General features: G+C 57.4%; 1 protein-coding gene across 1 annotated transcript in view; it reads right to left on the bottom strand.

Annotated features, from left to right (window-relative positions):
• Positions 1-16,910, bottom strand: part of ACE (angiotensin I converting enzyme) — a 57,812-nt gene that overhangs the window by 1,450 nt on the left and 39,452 nt on the right. Inside the window, exons 12-24 of the mRNA XM_073326207.1 lie at positions 15,468-15,679; positions 14,726-14,862; positions 14,240-14,398; positions 11,020-11,107; positions 10,200-10,343; positions 8,089-8,280; positions 6,736-6,833; positions 5,625-5,794; positions 4,641-4,864; positions 4,254-4,398; positions 3,834-3,932; positions 2,374-2,496; positions 438-625 (exon numbers count right to left, since the gene is read on the bottom strand). Coding sequence (XP_073182308.1) covers positions 438-625; positions 2,374-2,496; positions 3,834-3,932; positions 4,254-4,398; positions 4,641-4,864; positions 5,625-5,794; positions 6,736-6,833; positions 8,089-8,280; positions 10,200-10,343; positions 11,020-11,107; positions 14,240-14,398; positions 14,726-14,862; positions 15,468-15,679 — 1,979 coding nt within the window. The remainder of the gene's footprint in view (positions 1-437; positions 626-2,373; positions 2,497-3,833; positions 3,933-4,253; positions 4,399-4,640; positions 4,865-5,624; positions 5,795-6,735; positions 6,834-8,088; positions 8,281-10,199; positions 10,344-11,019; positions 11,108-14,239; positions 14,399-14,725; positions 14,863-15,467; positions 15,680-16,910) is intronic.

Raw genomic sequence — 16,910 nt, 5'->3', positions numbered from 1 at the left:
CCCTGCTCAGGACTCCGGCGTACCGGTATGTCCTTTAAATTACTTTCACCCCTGTTTCCAGGCCCCCCTCTTCCCAAACAGAGCAGCCTCATTTAGATCCCTTCCAGCCCCACCCACAAATGGACCTGGTCCTCGGGTGTGAACATCATGCCAGCGACGACTGACAGCCCTGGGGACTGAATTGCACAGAGCAGCAGGACAAGCTCCTCCCCCAGCCCTGCAGCCCCTCCCCCTTGCACGTGGGGGGAGAGAAGAGGGGGAGAAATGCCGTCTCAGTGACGTGTTCACTTCGTGGTCTCTCCCCAGAGCCTGCCAGCAAGTGGGGCCAGCTGGGAACAATGGTGCTGGTGGGAGTCAGAGCACCAAGCCAAGCTTCCCACATCATGCGCCGCGTTTCCAGCGGGGCAGAACTCTCTCACACCCTCTGCTGGAAGTACCTGCATACGGCGTCCAGTTGTACTCGGGCCAGCCCAGGGTCTCCCCGTTCTTGGTGTTCTCCTGGATCAGCCAGTCCGTCAGCGGCTTGAAGTAGGTCATCAGGGCATCAGCCGACATGGTGGGCTGCCCCGTGATGAGCTGCATGGCCTCCGGCCAGGGCTTGCTGTAGCCCAGCTTCATGGCGTTCCTGCCGACGAGAGCGAGCTGCTCCAGGCACTGCTGCGGCAGACGCGGGTGCCAAAGCTGCACTTGCAAACAGCCCCAGCCTCCCGCCCCGTCCCCGTCCCCCTGAGGGGCTGGCGACGCGGCGGTCAGGGGGGTGACTGCAGCACATGGAGGCATGCCCCGGCTAGCTCTGAGCTAGCTCGCACGGGTGGCTTTGCTGCTTTTGGTGCCCGAGTACGTCCCCTGGGACCTGTGCTGTCCGCCTCCAAGCTAGCTCAGGGGCGTCACCACACAGCTGTGCGGCCAGACCCTTAGGCAGCCCCTGGGGGTTGTGCCAAAGGCCTCCTCTAGGGGGCAACAATCGCACGCAGGCAAGGCCAAGCCGTTACTAACGCCGAGAGCTGAGGCTCAGCCGGGGGCTTTAATGGGGCGCGAGCCAGGAGGCAGATGCACTGGAGAGGGAGGCCATTTAACCGGCCGGACTGGGCTGGGCAGACACAGGGCACCGTCGCTCAGATGAAGACCCGCTGCTCCGGCATACAGCAGTCTCGCTGCAGATCTATACAGCAGTGAAAGGGTTATGTCTGCTTTTCCTGGGGGATGGGGCGGGGCGGGGGCTCTTCCTTAAAACCAGACTTCATCCTTGCAGAAATCAAGGTGCCACCTAGTAGTGGCCTCTGATATTGCACCATATCTCCCTTGTGTAGTGGTCCCCAAACTTTTTCTGTCAGGCGCCCTCTTACCAGTAATGGAATCTATCCACGCCCCCCCACCCCCACCCCCCGGGAGCTGCAGTTGGGAGCCAGGCCAGGGCTGGGAGTGGAGCTGCAGTCGGAAGCCGGGCTGGGAGCCGGGGGCTGGGAGTTGGGGGCCAAGCTGCAGCCAGGTGCCAAGCCGCAGCCAGGTGCCAAGCCATGGTCGGGACCCCAGGCTGGAAACGGAGCTGCGGTCAAGGCCGGAAGCTGGGGGCCGAGCGGAACTGGGGACAGAGTGGGGCTGAGTGGCGCTCCCTCCCTGCCCTCCCCATGGGGGCTGGCCCAGGCTCTACCGCACCCCCTGGAAGATTTCTCAACCCCCACCCTCACTGGAGGGCGTGCCCCACAGTTTGGCGACCTCTGCCCTAGCGGAAGATGAGTCCGTTCCCACAAGTGCGGCCAACGCCGTTCAAATAGTGGCTGCTCCTGACTGGCTCAGATGCATCCATGGAGATAACTGGGGGGATTCAGCTGCTCCTCCTGACTTCACCACCTTGCCGGGAAGGGCACAGACCCCAGCATTTGTACCTGGAGCCAGCCAGGACTCCACAGGGGCCTTAGAGCCAACCACGTCACCGGCAGGGTGGGGCGGAGGAGAACGCAGAGGTACTGGAGACCAGCATGTCCACCGCTTGGCTGTAAGCCTTTGTCCTCGTGCGGCACAAGGATCTCAAAGCACCTGGCAAACAGTCACTACTGCAGTGCTCTGGGAAGCTGCTGGGGCTGCAGATGGAGAACAGGAGGCTTAAGTGACTTTCCTGTCGAGTCAGCTGGGGAGCTGGGAATAGAACCCAGGAGTCCTGGCCCTCAGTCACTTGCCCTACACATTCTCTCCCATCACACAGGCGAACGTCCCCAGTGTTAAAGGAGAGATTTAAAACTGGGGCTCGGGAACCAGAAAAGGCCATCAGGAGACATCCAAGAGGGCAGGCTCTGTGCTGGCCTCCTGGCATTCTTACTCCTGGCACGCAGGCTCTGGAGGACCCCCTGGGTCTCTCCCGGCTGCTATACTCACGCCAGCAGGGTTCCAGCTTCCTTGGACTGGTAGATGTCACACTTGTGCAGGGGCCCTGTGTCACCGGCGGCTTTGCAGAGGGCTTGGTGGAACTGGAACTGGATCACAAAACTGACAAAGTACCTGGATTGGGGGATTGGAGGGAACGTGAGCAGGGCTGGCCAACAACTCTGGGGCCTCGTCAGGCCACATCAAATATTTCCAGGCCAGGTGGAACCTGGACACGCAAGTGCTTTGTCTGAGAGTCCGTGGAGCAGCAGGCCTCAGAGCCAGCCCTGCACTGTGCTATACAGCATGCTATACAGATTCAAAATGCAAAAACAGGACACATGCAGGATCCCCGCCCCACTCCATGGCCCTGCCCCATGCTCCTCCTCTTCTCCCAGAGGCTCCATGCCCTGGCCAGGCTGGAAGCCGGAGCTGGGTAGTGGCAAGAGGTGTCCAGGGAAGCCGGGTTGCTGTGGGGAGCCCCGGACCCTCCACCAGCCCTGGGTGTGGGGCCAAGGTGCCTGAGAGCAGCCCCTGCCCCTTGTCCCCACTTCCCAGGGCATGCCTCCCAGGGCAGATGGAGAGTCTGGGGCTCCTCACAGCAGCCCAGGCTCCCTGGGTGGCTCTTCCTACTGCCCAGCTCCGGCTTCCAGCCTGGCCAGGGCCAGGGCTTCGGGGGGATGGGGGGGAGAGGAGAAGCAGGGGGTGCCTCACAGCAAGGGGGGGGACTTAAGCCCACCTCAGCCCCCCCCATCCCACCAGAAAGAGACTGGCACCACCTGAGCCTCGGGCAGGCACAGAGCAGTGCCCCGGGGAATCCGGGACAAATGCTGTCCTGGAGTCATCCAGCCTAGAACCGGGACTTGAAATGTGCATTCGGGACGGTCCTGCCCAGTCAGGGACGGGCGGTCACCCACATGGGGCTATATTCAAGTGCTTGTTTGGACATACAGATGTCAATAGTCCTAGGTGCCGCTGTATTCCCAATCGACCTCAGGGGGAGTTTAGGGCCCAGGAGTGTAATGGCTACAGTTGGGAGTGGCCCAGAACATTGGGGTTAGCCTCCCCAGGCTGACAAAAAGCCCTTGAATCATTCAAAGACCTCAAGACGGCAGTTTAGCTCCAACATGAATGACAGAACGGCTAGCATCACCACTGCTGCCCACAACACCCCAGCCTTTCCGGAGGGCTCGCCCCCAAGCCGTGACCACGTCCGGCCCTGCTCCCGAGGGCACCCTGGCTCCTTGTGCACATGGCTGACAGACAGGTGACCCCCAGGCTGCAGTTCTTGTCATTGCTGGACGGGTCTGGTATCGACAGACCGGATCATCCACGCCCACCCACTGCCCACCCCGTCATCCCCCCTCTCGCTGCGGCCCTTCCGCCCAGGTCAGATGAGTGGCTACGGGCTGAGTCGGGCTCGTTGCCAAGCAAAGGCGAAGGGAGTCAGTAGGAGAGGCATGCCTGTGTACCTGACATAGGGAACGTTGGCCGGGATGTGAAACTTCGCGCCAGGATCAAAGTCATCCTCCGACCTGGGCACAGGCGGGCACAACCCCTGGTACTTCAACCTGCACGGTGGGGTGAGGAGAAAGCAGCGGTTAGAGACCTCCAGCCAGCACAGCTCCACAAGACGGGAGGGAGACTGCGTGTGAGCAGGGGAGGGGGCACACAGCAAGAGAGGGACTGGTGAGAGCAGAGACCTCGTCAAGGTCGGGGAGGGGAGAAGCTGTGGAACCTGACAGGACTGCCAGGTGAGCATCCTACATTGCAATGAGATGGGTAGATGCCCCAGACCGGACCTCACGCGGCAGAGAACTGCTCGGAGCCCTTTGCTGCCCAGGGGTGCAGTTGGATGTGTCCCCAGTGCCAGGCCGGCACCTCCGACTGACCTGAGGTTCCACCACTGCTGGTTATATTCGTCCTCCTGAATGCGCCCGTCAAACACCTTCCAGCGCCACTGGTCCATCAGGTACCCGAAGGGCAGGAAGGCGATCTTATCCAGGGCAATGCTCATCAGGTAGTTAATGTCACTCTCTGCAAAGGATGGGGAGCGGATGGGAGGTCAGCGAGGCAGCGCGTCCAGCAGATCCCTCGCCACCCCCACTGGCCAGCAGCCCATCGACATCAGCAGCCTCTGATGGGCCTTGGAAAGTTCTAAGCCGAGAGCTGGATAAGCAGCCAACAGCCCTCAGTACCAACAGCTGACAGCCTGCCCCCAGCCCCCTCCCAGGCTCGCTGACTTCTGGGGAGCGAGCCCCGGGCCCTGGCCAGCTCACCGTTGTTGTCCTCTACTCGATCCAGTAGATTGATGCTGTGCAGGTGCTTGGGCGTGGAGACCGACAGGGCCATGACGTCGCCGATGGCCTCGTGGAAGCCGGGGTTGGCCCCGTCGCGGAAGGAGATGGGTTGGTCCTTGTACTGCAGGAAGTATTGGACGTGCCCCATCTCGTGGTGGACGGTGATCAGGTCGTCCATGTTCACCACCGTGCACTGCTTAATCCTGGAACGTGGGGCGAGAGAGAGAGAGCGCGCACACGAGTTAATGTGGGGACGGGGGCGGGAGAGAAAGGGAGAAAGCAAGCAAGAAACTACTATGATGGAAGCTACAGAAATACCCGATGTGCCCAGACAGATAGCACAGACAGATAGCACAGACAGCGAGCTGCAGCTCTCCTTAGCTACATCTGCAGCAAACAAGCCCCATGGCAGCGAGTCTCAGAGCCCTGGTCAACTGACTTTGGCTCACACCGCCAGGCTAAAAATAGCCATGTAGACACTGGGGCTTGGGCTGGAGCCTGGGCTCTGAAACCCAGCAAGGCTGGAGGGTCTTGGAGCCTCAACGGCTATTTTCAGCCCCACAGCGCTAGTCCCTGGACCTGGGCTCCGAGACTCCCTGCCGTGGGCTGTTTTAGCTGGGTGGACGTACCCACCAACAAGCAGTTCCCAGGGCTGGAGCAGGCTTCCTGCAGGGATGCAGGCCTGAAGTGGGGCTGGACTGCCACCCCGGTGCAGAGTGTGGCTCCGTGTTGCTGTCCCCAGCCACTGACAGAGTCAATCTGCCTGCGGCCCTAGGCCAGGGCTCAAAATCCTGCTCCAACTAGGGGCAGGAACAGCCTGCCCTGCCGCGAGGATTGGCAAACAGACAAGACATCAAAGCAGGGGGCAGGGAGCTGCCAGGATTGGCGATCGCTCTGCTAAGACCCCTCTGCTCTGTTCAAGTGCCAGCCTGGGGCACTGCCCAGCCCCGTCCCTGGAGGCACCTGAAGTCCTTGCGGTTGTAGAAGTCCCAAGCAGAGGCGTGGCACACCACTTCCCGGCCAGCTGGCTTCTCAATCATGGACTTGGCCCAGAACTCTGGCGGCATGGGGATCAGGCCCAGGGAAGTAAAGAACTTATCCGACTCTTGAAACATCCTCTCCGGGGTCCAGCCCTGTGCAGCCAGCAGAGAGAGCACATGGGAGCCAGAAGCAGGAACGGTCCAGGGCAGACAGGCAGGAAGCCAGGGCCAGTAACACGGCAGCACTTCTCGCCTCCGAATCTCAGGCCATCAGGAAGGAGGGACTCAGGGCGGTTCCACACTGGGAACTGGCAGAGCTACATTGCTCAGAGGGGTGAAAATCCACCCCTGTGCGATGTAGTTTAGCTGACCAAACCCCCAGCGTAGACAGCGCTAGGTCAAAGTTTCAGGGATTATCTCTTGGGGCAGGGGACTGCAGTCTAGGACGTGCTCAGTAACAGGAGGCTCTGGGACAGCTCTAAGGAGTGGCTCCAGTTTGTACCTAACACAGCACTGACTTCCTGGCCCATACAGCCCCCCCTTGCCATTAGCAACACGAAATATAAACCTCAGTCTGTTTATTCCTGAGCTTAGCAGGTCCCTGTAGGACCCTCTGTGCCTATACCTACCTCCATCTGCCTCACAGACAGCAAGAGCCTGCTTATGTTGCTTTGCACCTTATATAGTTATTTTACACCGGTGCATGGGTGGGGGGTGCTGACATACTGAGCTGGGAGCGATTTTCACCCACTTAGCACAGCTGGGAATGCTGGAACAAGGTGCAAGGCAAAGGAGATTCAGCCCCTTTTCAACCCAGGGTGGAGCTAATAGGACCCACCTGGTCTGGTTACCAGGTGGAGCCAGCAGAAGAACTCTGAATTTCTCTGCAAGGTGCTATCTTGATTCTCTCCAATTTTACAACAGAGTATCCTACTGGTTCCTGAGCTGCATAAGTGTGAGGAGAATCAGGCCCAGTTATTCAGGCTGGTTATTCTGAGACCTGAACTGTTTCCCGGGGGAAGGGAAGTCAGCATCACCTAGACAGAAGAAGGGGTTCCCAAGAGCAGAGTCTCAAAGAGTTTGAACGCACTGACCTGTTTTTGCATGGCCGGGGTGGCATCCACTTTCGTGGCACTAGGGTAGGGCATCACCAAGTCAAAAATGTTGGACCACGACTGGGCCCACATATTCCCTAGAGACCCGCAAGCGGATTTGGGGGCAGGAAGCAGGGGAGAAAGGGAGAAAAGAACAAAGCAAAGTTACTCCCAGCCCCGGAGCCAGAAGGGACGTCACTCCCTTAGGCTATTTTCAAAGATGCCTAAGGGCTTTGGATGCCTGTAAAGGGAATCCCAGGGGTGGCTCTGAAAGCCTCAGCCCTGGCTTGCAAAGAGGGGAAGGGAGCTGGTCAGCCTCCCTGCTCTTCCCGTCCTCCTCCCAGCCAGAAATCCTCCTCCTGTTCTCAAATGCAACCCTGTTCTCGGGGTAACACATGACTCCATGAGTCCCTTTTCTGTACTAAAAGGTCCTGGCTGAGAGACCTGGCGAAAGCCAATGTAACTCCACTGCCATCAGTGAAAGGAAGGACAGTTCAGTGGTTAGCGTGCAAGCCTAGGATTTAGCAGACCTGGCTTCAATTCTCTGTTCTGCCACAGACTTCCTGGGTCACCTTGGACAAGTGTCTTAGGCTCAGGTCCTCACAGGTACTTAGGCTCCTGCCTTCTCTTGAGTTCTATGGACATTAGGAATTTGCATACCTTTGAGGATCTGGGCCTTAGCCACTCTGGGGATCATGCCCTGCCCTCCCTCACATATAAGCTTGTGAGATGCTCTGATAGTGCAGTGATGGGGCCAGAGAGACAGAAATGGAGCTGGCCTGGCTTTGATACCCAGTTTCAGCTTGGGGCCAAGAGCCCAGAGAGGCGGGAAAACATCACCCAGTATGTAGCGCAGCGGACTGCAAAGCAGGACTCCTGCCTTGGCAGCCGGCTCGCTGGGACTCGCGGTAGATCAGACAGTTCCCACGGTTAGATGCCCCGAGTTTGATACCCGGGGCCAGACTTCGCAGAGAGCTCTGGGCGATTTTGTCAGGTGCAGCACTCTGTGTGCTGGGCTCTTTGCAAAGCCGGGCCCCACCGGTGAGCACCGGGCCTGTGGGGAAGTCTGGGCCCTAACAATGGGCCCTGATTTCCAGAGGATGGGGGCCCTTTCGTTCCAATGGGCCCTTACCCACTAGCACCATCACCCCCACATTAACAGGGTGATTCACTGCCCCACGGAAAACTGGCCACTGGAGCCAGCTGGGAGGATGGGGTGTTAGGTCTCCGGGGTGGGGGCAAAGGAGAAGGAGGTCCATCTCAGACGTCAGTGGCCCCTGGCCATCCCAGCGCCCAGACAATAATGTCCCAAGAGATGCAACGGCCCCGGGCGTGCCCCGGGGGGGGTCTTACCAAGCAGGTGAGCTGGGATGGGGCCCTTCAGGTTGATGTGCTCCTGCCCGTATTTGTTGAGGAGGGCGCGGCGCACGTAGGCATGCAGGTTGAGGTACAGGGGTTGCAGCTGCTGGTACAGCTGCTCCAGGTCCGCTTCGAAGGTGGGCGTCTCGTAGAGGGATCTCCAGAAGGCCCCATTGTCCGTGTGACCTGCCCGGATGCAGAAGGAGAGCGGAGATCGTGAGCACCCTGCCATGTCCGCATTGGTGCCCTGCTGCTGATCTCCACAGGCTGCACCAGCCCTGGCCCGGGGACAGCCCTGCCCCCTCGCTCCGGGGCTGGAAGTGTGGGCGGAGGGCAGCTGACTGAGCCATTGTAGTTGGCTCCAAGTGGCCTTCCTCATCTCCCTCATCTAGCTCCCATCACGCTGGGCTTTCAGAGACCCCAGGCCACACCCAGGACCTTGCTGGGGGCTGCTGCTTTTTAGTCCACTTCCCTTCAGCCAAGCCCGTGAAGCCCTGCGAGGCGTTCGCCTGGGGCCATAGTGAGATTGTCCAGGGGGCCTAAGGAAAGTTGAGGCCCGGTTCCCATTGAATCCCAGTGGAACTGGGCACTGAGGAAAAGGATTGTGTCTGAGTAAGGAGCTCAGGGTTGGGCGCAGGGAGCTGGAGGCCTCTGATAAATCTTCTGCGGTGGGGTGGGGATGGGAGCGCAGTGGGGCGGCTATAGAGGGGCGGGGACGGGAGCGAATTGGGGTAGGCATGGGAGCAGAGTGGGGCAGGGAGGGGGGTGTGGTGGGACAGGCACAGGGGATGGGGACGGGAGTGCAGTGGGGCGGCTATAGAGGGGATGGAAGTGTAGTGGGACGGAGATAGGGGATGGGTCAGGAGCACAGTGCAGTGGGGATGGGAGCTGAGTGGTGCAGGGATGGGGATGCATTGGGGCAGGGATGGGGAGTGTGGTGGGATGGGCACAGGGGGTGGGGACGGAAGTGCAGTGGGGCAGGGATAGGGGAGGGGATGGGAGTGCAGTGGGGTAGACATGGGAGCGCAGAGAGGAGGCTATAGAGGGGCGGGATGGGAGCGCAGTGGGACAGAGATAGGAGTGGGGACAGGAGCACAGTGGGGCAGGGATGGGAGTGCACTGGGGGCAGGGATAGGAGTGTGGTGGGACGGGCACAGGGGGTGGGGATTGGAGTGCAGTGGGGCGGCTATAGAGGGGTGGGGATGGAAGTGTAGTGGGGCGGAGATAGGGGATGGGTCAGGAGCACAGTGCAGTGGGGATGGGAGCTGAGTGGGGCAGGGATGGGGATACATTGGGGCAGGGACAGGAGTGTGGTGGGACGGGCACAAGGGGTGGGGATGGGAGTGCAGTGGGGCAGGGATAGGGGAGGGGATGGGAGTGCAGTGGGGTAGACATGGGAGTGCAGAGAGGAGGCTATAGAGGGGCGGGATGGGAGCGCAGTGGGGCAGAGATAGGAGTGGGGACAGGAGCACAGTGGGGCAGGGATGGGAGTGCACTGGGGGCAGGGACAGGAGTGTGGTGGGACGGGCACAGGGGGTGGGGACGGGAGTGCAGTGGGGCAGGGATAGGGGAGGGGATGGGAGTGCAGTGGGGTAGACATGGGAGCGCAGAGAGGAGGCTATAGAGGGGCGGGATGGGAGCGCAGTGGGGGCAGGGACAGGAGTGGGGACAGGAGCACAGTGGGGCAGGGATGGGAGTGCACTGGGGGCAGGGATAGGAGTGGGGACAGGAGCACAGTGGGGCAGGGATGGGAGTGCACTGGGGGCAGGGACAGGAGTGTGGTGGGACGGGCACAGGGGGTGGGGACGGGAGTGCAGTGGGGCAGGGATAGGGGAGGGGATGGGAGTGCAGTGGGGTAGACATGGGAGCACAGAGAGGCTATAGAGGGGCGGGATGGGAGCGCAGTGGGGCAGAGATAGGAGTGGGGACAGGAGCACAGTGGGGCAGGGATGGGAGTGCACTGGGGGCAGGGATAGGAGTGTGGTGGGACGGGCACAGGGGGTGGGGACAGGAGCGCAGTGGGGTGGGGACGGGAGCAGGCTGTGTCGTTAGGGAGTGGTGGACCCTCTCCCTTTGGGAAGGCACCTCCACAGCAGGAAGCTGACCATTAAGCCTGGCTGCCTTGTTGCTCAGCTCCACATATCTCTTGTATTTGCTTTTGATCTCCTTCCCGGAGGCATCCCGCCAGCCCTTCCAGGAGAAGAGGAGCTCGTCATAATCCCGCGACTTGGCTAGGATGTCGGTGAGGTCTACAAAGAGAGGAAATGACCATGGTGTGCCTCGTAACATCGCAGAACCTGGGCACCGCTGGAGTTCCCGGCTGACCCCACATCCCCAGCCACAGCCTCTTCTACCCGTAGACCAGCCACCACAGAACGGTTCCCATTGCCCAGTCCTCCTTCACCTTCCCAGGCTCCCCTCCTCGACTCTACTGCAAACGTCCCCATGAGCTCACCTGGCGGGATCGTCTCCCACTCCCCGCTAGACTCACCCCACGGGACCGCTGCTCCCTGCCATCATTCGAACTCTGCTTTTCCCTCTAAGTCACCCTCTCCCAAAGCCCTCCTGAGAGAACCCTTGCTGGTCACAGTTTTCTCTGTTGTCCATATGAATGTAACCAGTCCTCTATATTTCACATGCTCTGTAGTGGAAACTCATCCAGAGCAATCAAGTAGGGTTTGCTAACACACTGATACTAGACCAGATTTGATACTGGGCTCCGTTGGGTTGTAGCCATCGCAGCTGAGATCAGACACGATTGGAATTCCCCGGGCATTTGGGAACCGTCACACACTTTCCTCCCAGTTTGCTGCACACACATATGGAGATCCTAGCTTTAATTTCTGGAGCACCTTCAAAGAACTTCAGGTGCTGGGCGGTGATAGTGGGCGCCTCCCATTCCCTGGAGTCCTTGCTACCTCTTACCAGGATCCAATGGATAGCACTTGTCCTGTCCCTTGCAGACCTTGGCTATGCTGTATGTGGTCTCCATGTCCGAGAGGATGTTGTTGTACTGAAAAAGAAATTGTATCCACTTAGATGCCTGTTTATTGCTCTTCACTCAGAGACAATCCAACAGCATTCCCTGTCTCCAGCCACCCTTCTCTGGCCCTTCCATCCAGAGATCTCAAAACACTTTACAGAGATGAATGAATTCAGCCTCACCACTGCCGGGAAGGTAGGGAATGAACATCCACGTTTCACAGGGCACGTGTATGGCGGGGGGAAATGGAGGCACAGAGAGACGAGACTTCCCCAAGCTCAATCTATGAGCCAGTGGAAGTCCCAGGGGCCTGAATCTTCAACCCACAGGATGCAAATCTCCCTCATTTACCTCAGTGGGAGTTTTGTCTCTCCTGTGACAAGGAGGGAGGCTGGAGCCTGGGAATCCTGAGTCCCGCTACCGTGCTCTGGGCACTAGCTGATACTCCTCCCTGCCCTCACACACAAACACTCTCTGTCTCTTTCAACGAGAGAGAGAACATGGGAAGCCAAGTGGTTTAATGGTGGCAGTCCACGCCTGGCATAACTGTACTAATAGAACCGTTGAAAAATGAGCCATAGGTCAGTCGCCTCATGCCCTCATTCTCTGTATAGGCTGAGCTCCTGTGTCAGACTACATCTCCCATGATGCACCAGGGTCTGGGGATGGGAGGCAGTGCATCATGGGAAATTGAGTCCAATTGCGGAATCCAAACAATAAACAAGAACGGGGGCGCGAGGCAACCAAACTCCAACTCCAACAAGGGTCCATGGCAGCATGTCCACATTGAAATATTTTGACTCTCACACATTCAGTTTTTGAACAAAATAAATCATTTTTTTCCCATGGAAAGCAGATCCTTTCTGCAAAGCAATTAAGTTGAAAAAACACTTTTCTGTCAAAAAAACAGTTTTGATTGAAAAATGTTGATCAGACCTAATTACTAATCAGCTGGCCAGCTCAGACACTGTACCAAATCCATGGCCTCAGACCTTCCCGGCTGGGCTTCATGACAAGGGTCAGAACTCAGCCTCCCCCTAGGACACAGACCCCACCACATGGAACTAAAGGAGAATCTCCAAGAGTTGTTAGGAGGAGCAGGGCCCATGACTAGCGCTTCTGCTTTGGGGGATTTATTAATTTCATTGGGGGAGGTATTTTTAGCAATTTTTGAGTTTTATGCAGCTGTCCAAAAATCAGGGGAGTTTCAGGACTTTCTCTTTGTATAGACTGGAATGATTCATGAGCTACATGACTCATTCCAGCCTATACTTCCGTAAGGGTAATCGCTTTGTCATGGTCCCTTGTGTACTTGAACATAGTATTTTTTCAAACAGCATTGTGTTGAAGTGCACTCAGGAACCTTCATGGCGCACTAGCAGGGTATACATCAGTGTTCTCCAACCTTTTTACACCCAAGATCAATTTTTGAATTTAAGGGTAACCCAGGATCTACCCTGCCCCTTCCCCGAGGCCCCACTCCACTCACTCCATCCCCCCGCTTGCTCTCCCCCACCCTCACCCTGGGGCCAAGGGGTTCGCAGTGTGGGAGGGGGCTCCAGGCTGAGGTGCAGGAGGGCATGTGGGGTGTTGGCAGGGGCTTGGGGTGCAGGAGGGGATTTGGGGTGCAGGAGGGGGCATGAGGTGCTGGCTCTGGGAGGGAGGTCAGGGCTGGGGCAGGGGGTTGGGGTACATGAGGGGGCTCACGGTGCTGGCTTGGGAGGACGGTCAGGGCTGGGGCTTGGGGTGCAGGAGGGGGTATGGGGAGCTGGCTCTGGGAGGGGGGTCAGGGCTGGGTCAGGGGGTTGGGGTGCAGCCTCCTGCCTGGCGGCACTTACCGCAGGCAGCCCCTGGTTGGCAGCATAGTGAGGCTAAGGCAGGCTTCCTGCCTGCCCTGGCCCTACACCGCTCCTGGAAGGGGCCAACATGCTGCCCCTCTCTGCTGGCACCGAGACCCCTTCCCCCACCACGGGGCCGCACTGGCCACTTCTGGGAGTGGCGTGGGGCCGTGGCAGGCAAGGACCCTGCCTTAGCGGCAGCCCCGCTACACCACCAGAGATGGCAATCGACTGGGAGAGTCGCCAGGTTCGACCAGTCGATCACGATCGGTGACCACTCGTCTACATGGACCAATTAACGTACAACACATTACTGCACTTTAGAATTCACCCCCCTCCCCCCAGTGTGCATTACAACTCCGTGTAGACAAGCCCTTAGATACAAGTAACTCTTTCCAATAAACACCGATTTCATTTGTTGTGTATCGGGGGTGAGGGTGGAGGGGGGGGTTAATCAGTGTACTGATTCCATCCAGGAGAGGGCAGTGGTGTACACACACCCCCACACCCACCCCTGCCCCTTGGTCTGCCCCAATAGCACAGAACACAAAGGGTCTCTTTTAAAATGGGCTTGTCACACTGGAGTATCTGGGAGTCGGGCGGACGCATTTCTGACCTGCTCAGTAAACTCTCTTTATTGTGGTTGGGAATAATCCGTGTTTTAAAGGGGGCGTCGGGCCTCCTGCCCAAGCCTGCTGGGAACCCACCATCCCATCCTCATGTGATGTTGTGGCAACGGCGGGGGCTGCGCTTGGACTGTGCTGCCGGATGAGACAGGAGGAGGCGGATGGGCAGGGAAGGAGGGCGCATGAAGGCACACTTTGGGGTACTCTGGCCAGATCATGAAAAACACAGGAGTTCGGCTCCCCTTTTGGGTGGAATTTCGGGCCTGTTACTTTTATCTAACTGGATCTCCCAGACCTACTCGTAACTCACCCACCAGGAACCTGGGATCAGCCCTGTACTGCATCTCGTCCTTCTCCATTTCCAGGATCAGTGCCGGCCCAGGTGCAGCCCTCCAGCTAAGGGCAACACAGAGTTATGCAAAGCAGCCCACAGCTGCCCTCGCCTTTCATAGGAGATTACAGACCCCAGCATGCAATACTCCCGCTGCATCTGAAGAGCCAAGCCGCGCTGCATGCTGGGACACGAAGTCTTTGCTTGGTGAACCCCGTGGGGCAGGGATTGGGCCTTCTCTGCTTGGGAAGCGCCCAGCATGCTGTCTCAGCTCCGCATGGAAGACGTGGGAGGCCGCAATCCACTCCATGTTAAGCGGGGCCTTCTGGGTGCTGCCACAGAACACCCTGCCTCCCCCTCCTCTCACCTCCTTCAGCTCCAGGTCAGGCAGGGCGGCCCTCTCAATGTCGCTCAGTTTCTTCAGGATGCGCTTGACGCTCTGGTCCTGGAAGTCAGAGTAGTCGAACTGCCGGGCCTGCATGCCGTGCTTCAGGGTGTGGGCTGACATCTCCAGGTTCTTCTCCAGCTGCAGGACCAAGGGGGGACAGGAAAGGAATCATCTGATTGGGGTGATGAGACGCAGCCCCCGCTAAGAATACTGGCAGCTATGGCATGCTCTCACTGCGGGCTGGCCAGAGACCTAGGTCTAGGTCTAATCTACAAATGAGGCCCAACTCATTTAGGGATGACGGGAGAAAGGCACCTCCCAGCGTATGAATGCTACTCTTTGGCTACCCCCTGGCAGCAGCAGGAGCTGCCCCGGTTTTCTGTGCTTGTCTGCAATGGACTTTGGGGACAACCTGCCTGCCTCTGCTCAGCGTCACACTCTGTGGCCTGCAGCCCGGTCTCATACCATGACCTGCTTGTTGTAGTCCGTGATGTTGGTGTTGTAAGCCCAGGACGCCTCGCTGTAGGCGTTCCACACCACTTCGGCCGTGCTGTTGTACTCCCCCAAGAAGTCTTTGGCTTGTGCTTCGTCCGCTACTTTATCTAGAAGTGGGGAAAATCCAATGGATAAAGTAGGAAAATGAGCTCTTCCCCTTGTGTGAGCAGAACCTCCTTGGAGAAACCATGAATCCAGTGCCACAGGCTCTCCACGCATCTGAGCGGGCACCACTTCCTGCCCCCTTAGAGGGACGTGACAGGAGAAGCCAACAGAAGAGTAGCAGGTCGACGCTAGTGAGGCATCTGCCTTTGTTCATTTGGACAGGAGTAGCCAGGCTGAGCCCAGCAGTCTAGACCGTACCGGTCAGCCAATCAGAATGCAGCCCAGAATGCTACCTCATGGATGATCTGTTACATCGGGAGAGCAGGAATTACTCTAACAGAAGAGACCCTTGGCCCATCTCGTTGTGGATCAGGTGTCCAGCCAATGGCGCATGTTTCAAAGGAAGGTGCAGTGCCCCACGAAGCACATGACTGTGTGATGCTATCCGGAGCCCAGCCGGAGCACGGTGCTATTTCGGACTAGCCCATCTCACCACGCTCTAGCAGAGACATTGCCCACCTCCCACGTGTATTCTGAGTAGCAATGCCATGCTCTGTCCATCTGGGGACACCTCCCAACACCCCTGGACCCAGCGCTGAGGATTTACCGATGCCATCAGGGTAGCCCTCAGGGACAGGCGGGCGCCACTCGAAGTCCGGCCAGCCCAGTGTTTCGTTCCTTTTGTTGTTCTGATTCTGAAGCCACGCTGTCACAGGGCTGAAGTACTCCAGGAGGGCCCCAGCGTCCATCTTCTCCATGCCAGTCATATTGAAGAGGATCTCTTGCCAGGGCTTGGAAGAGCCAGCTTTCAACACCTCACTGCAGAGAACCGGGAAAGCAAATGCCAGCAAGAGACAATGAGATGGACATGTCAAGCAAAGCATGTATAGTTTTGCACATCAAGAGACGGGTGTGATGCTGGGAGAGCAGGTGCCAGCTCATGCCAAAGTCCCCATGTCTCAATTGAACGCTGACACACACAGAGCTGGAATAAGTCTGCCTCACCTGTGTGTTAGTGTTATTAAAATAGGTATTAGAATGATAAAAATGTGTCTAGAATGCTTGTGAGTTGCTGCATGCATTAATCTCACTGATAGCATTTGTACCCCCTAGTGTAATATTTGAGCAGTTGTATTGTGAGCCTCTGTGACTGTGTAACTCTCCAGACAGGAGAGAGACATTAATTACTGTGAAGTGCTGATCATCAACACAATGTGTTACGTCCTCCCCAACAGGAAAAGTCCATTGACACCAGACAAACTATTGTGGGACATTAAAGAGGACAAAATACTTCATTGTTCTGTCCTCCTTCCCATGAAGATGAGTCCTGTAAGTGGATTCCTCTGATCAGCTGAGTTCGCAGCTCAGAGCACATGGCAGGAAGGGGATAAAAACCCAAAACAAAAGGAACCTGGTATCTCTATGCTGCTTGGATGCTGGGGCGCAAGGGTTTTCTAGACATAAGCAAGAGTTTCCCAGCTGCTTACCCTGGGTTAGCTCTAAAGGACATATACAGCTTGCTGATTATAGAACTTCTATTACCTTTTGAAACTTGATTGTAACTGATTTGTTTATATATATTTACCTGCTTTAACCTTGTAAATAACTCTCTAATTTCCTTTTCCAACTTAATAAATCTTTATATAGTTTATTATAATATTGGCTACAAGTGTTGTCTTTAGTGTGAGAGCTAAGGTGCAATTGACCTGGGGTAAGTGACTGGTCCTTTGAGACTGAGACTAACCTGAATATTGCTGTGATTCTTGGCATAAGGGACCATCTGTCACAAAAGTATCTTCACCTGGGTGGTGAGGTGGGTGGGGGTGTCGAAGGGGACTGTCTGTGACTCCATGCATATGTTGTTATTAGTGCCTGAGGAGTTCACACTTGGTAATTGGTTGATGAGCTTTAAGTGTAGAACTCACAGTCAGTTTGGGGTTTGTGCCCGGCTTCCTAACAGTCTGTCCTGAGTCACTGCAGCCAGTGTTATGGGCAATCGATTCTCAGGCTTCAGGGGATCAACTGGCCACCCCAGGCTCAGAGGAGCATC

Source organism: Lepidochelys kempii, chromosome 27 (assembly GCF_965140265.1).
Source record: "Lepidochelys kempii isolate rLepKem1 chromosome 27, rLepKem1.hap2, whole genome shotgun sequence".
NCBI classification, from domain to species: Eukaryota; Metazoa; Chordata; order Testudines; family Cheloniidae; genus Lepidochelys; species Lepidochelys kempii.
Note: the sequence above shows the minus strand (reverse complement) of the source record. Positions and strands in the feature narration are given on the sequence as shown.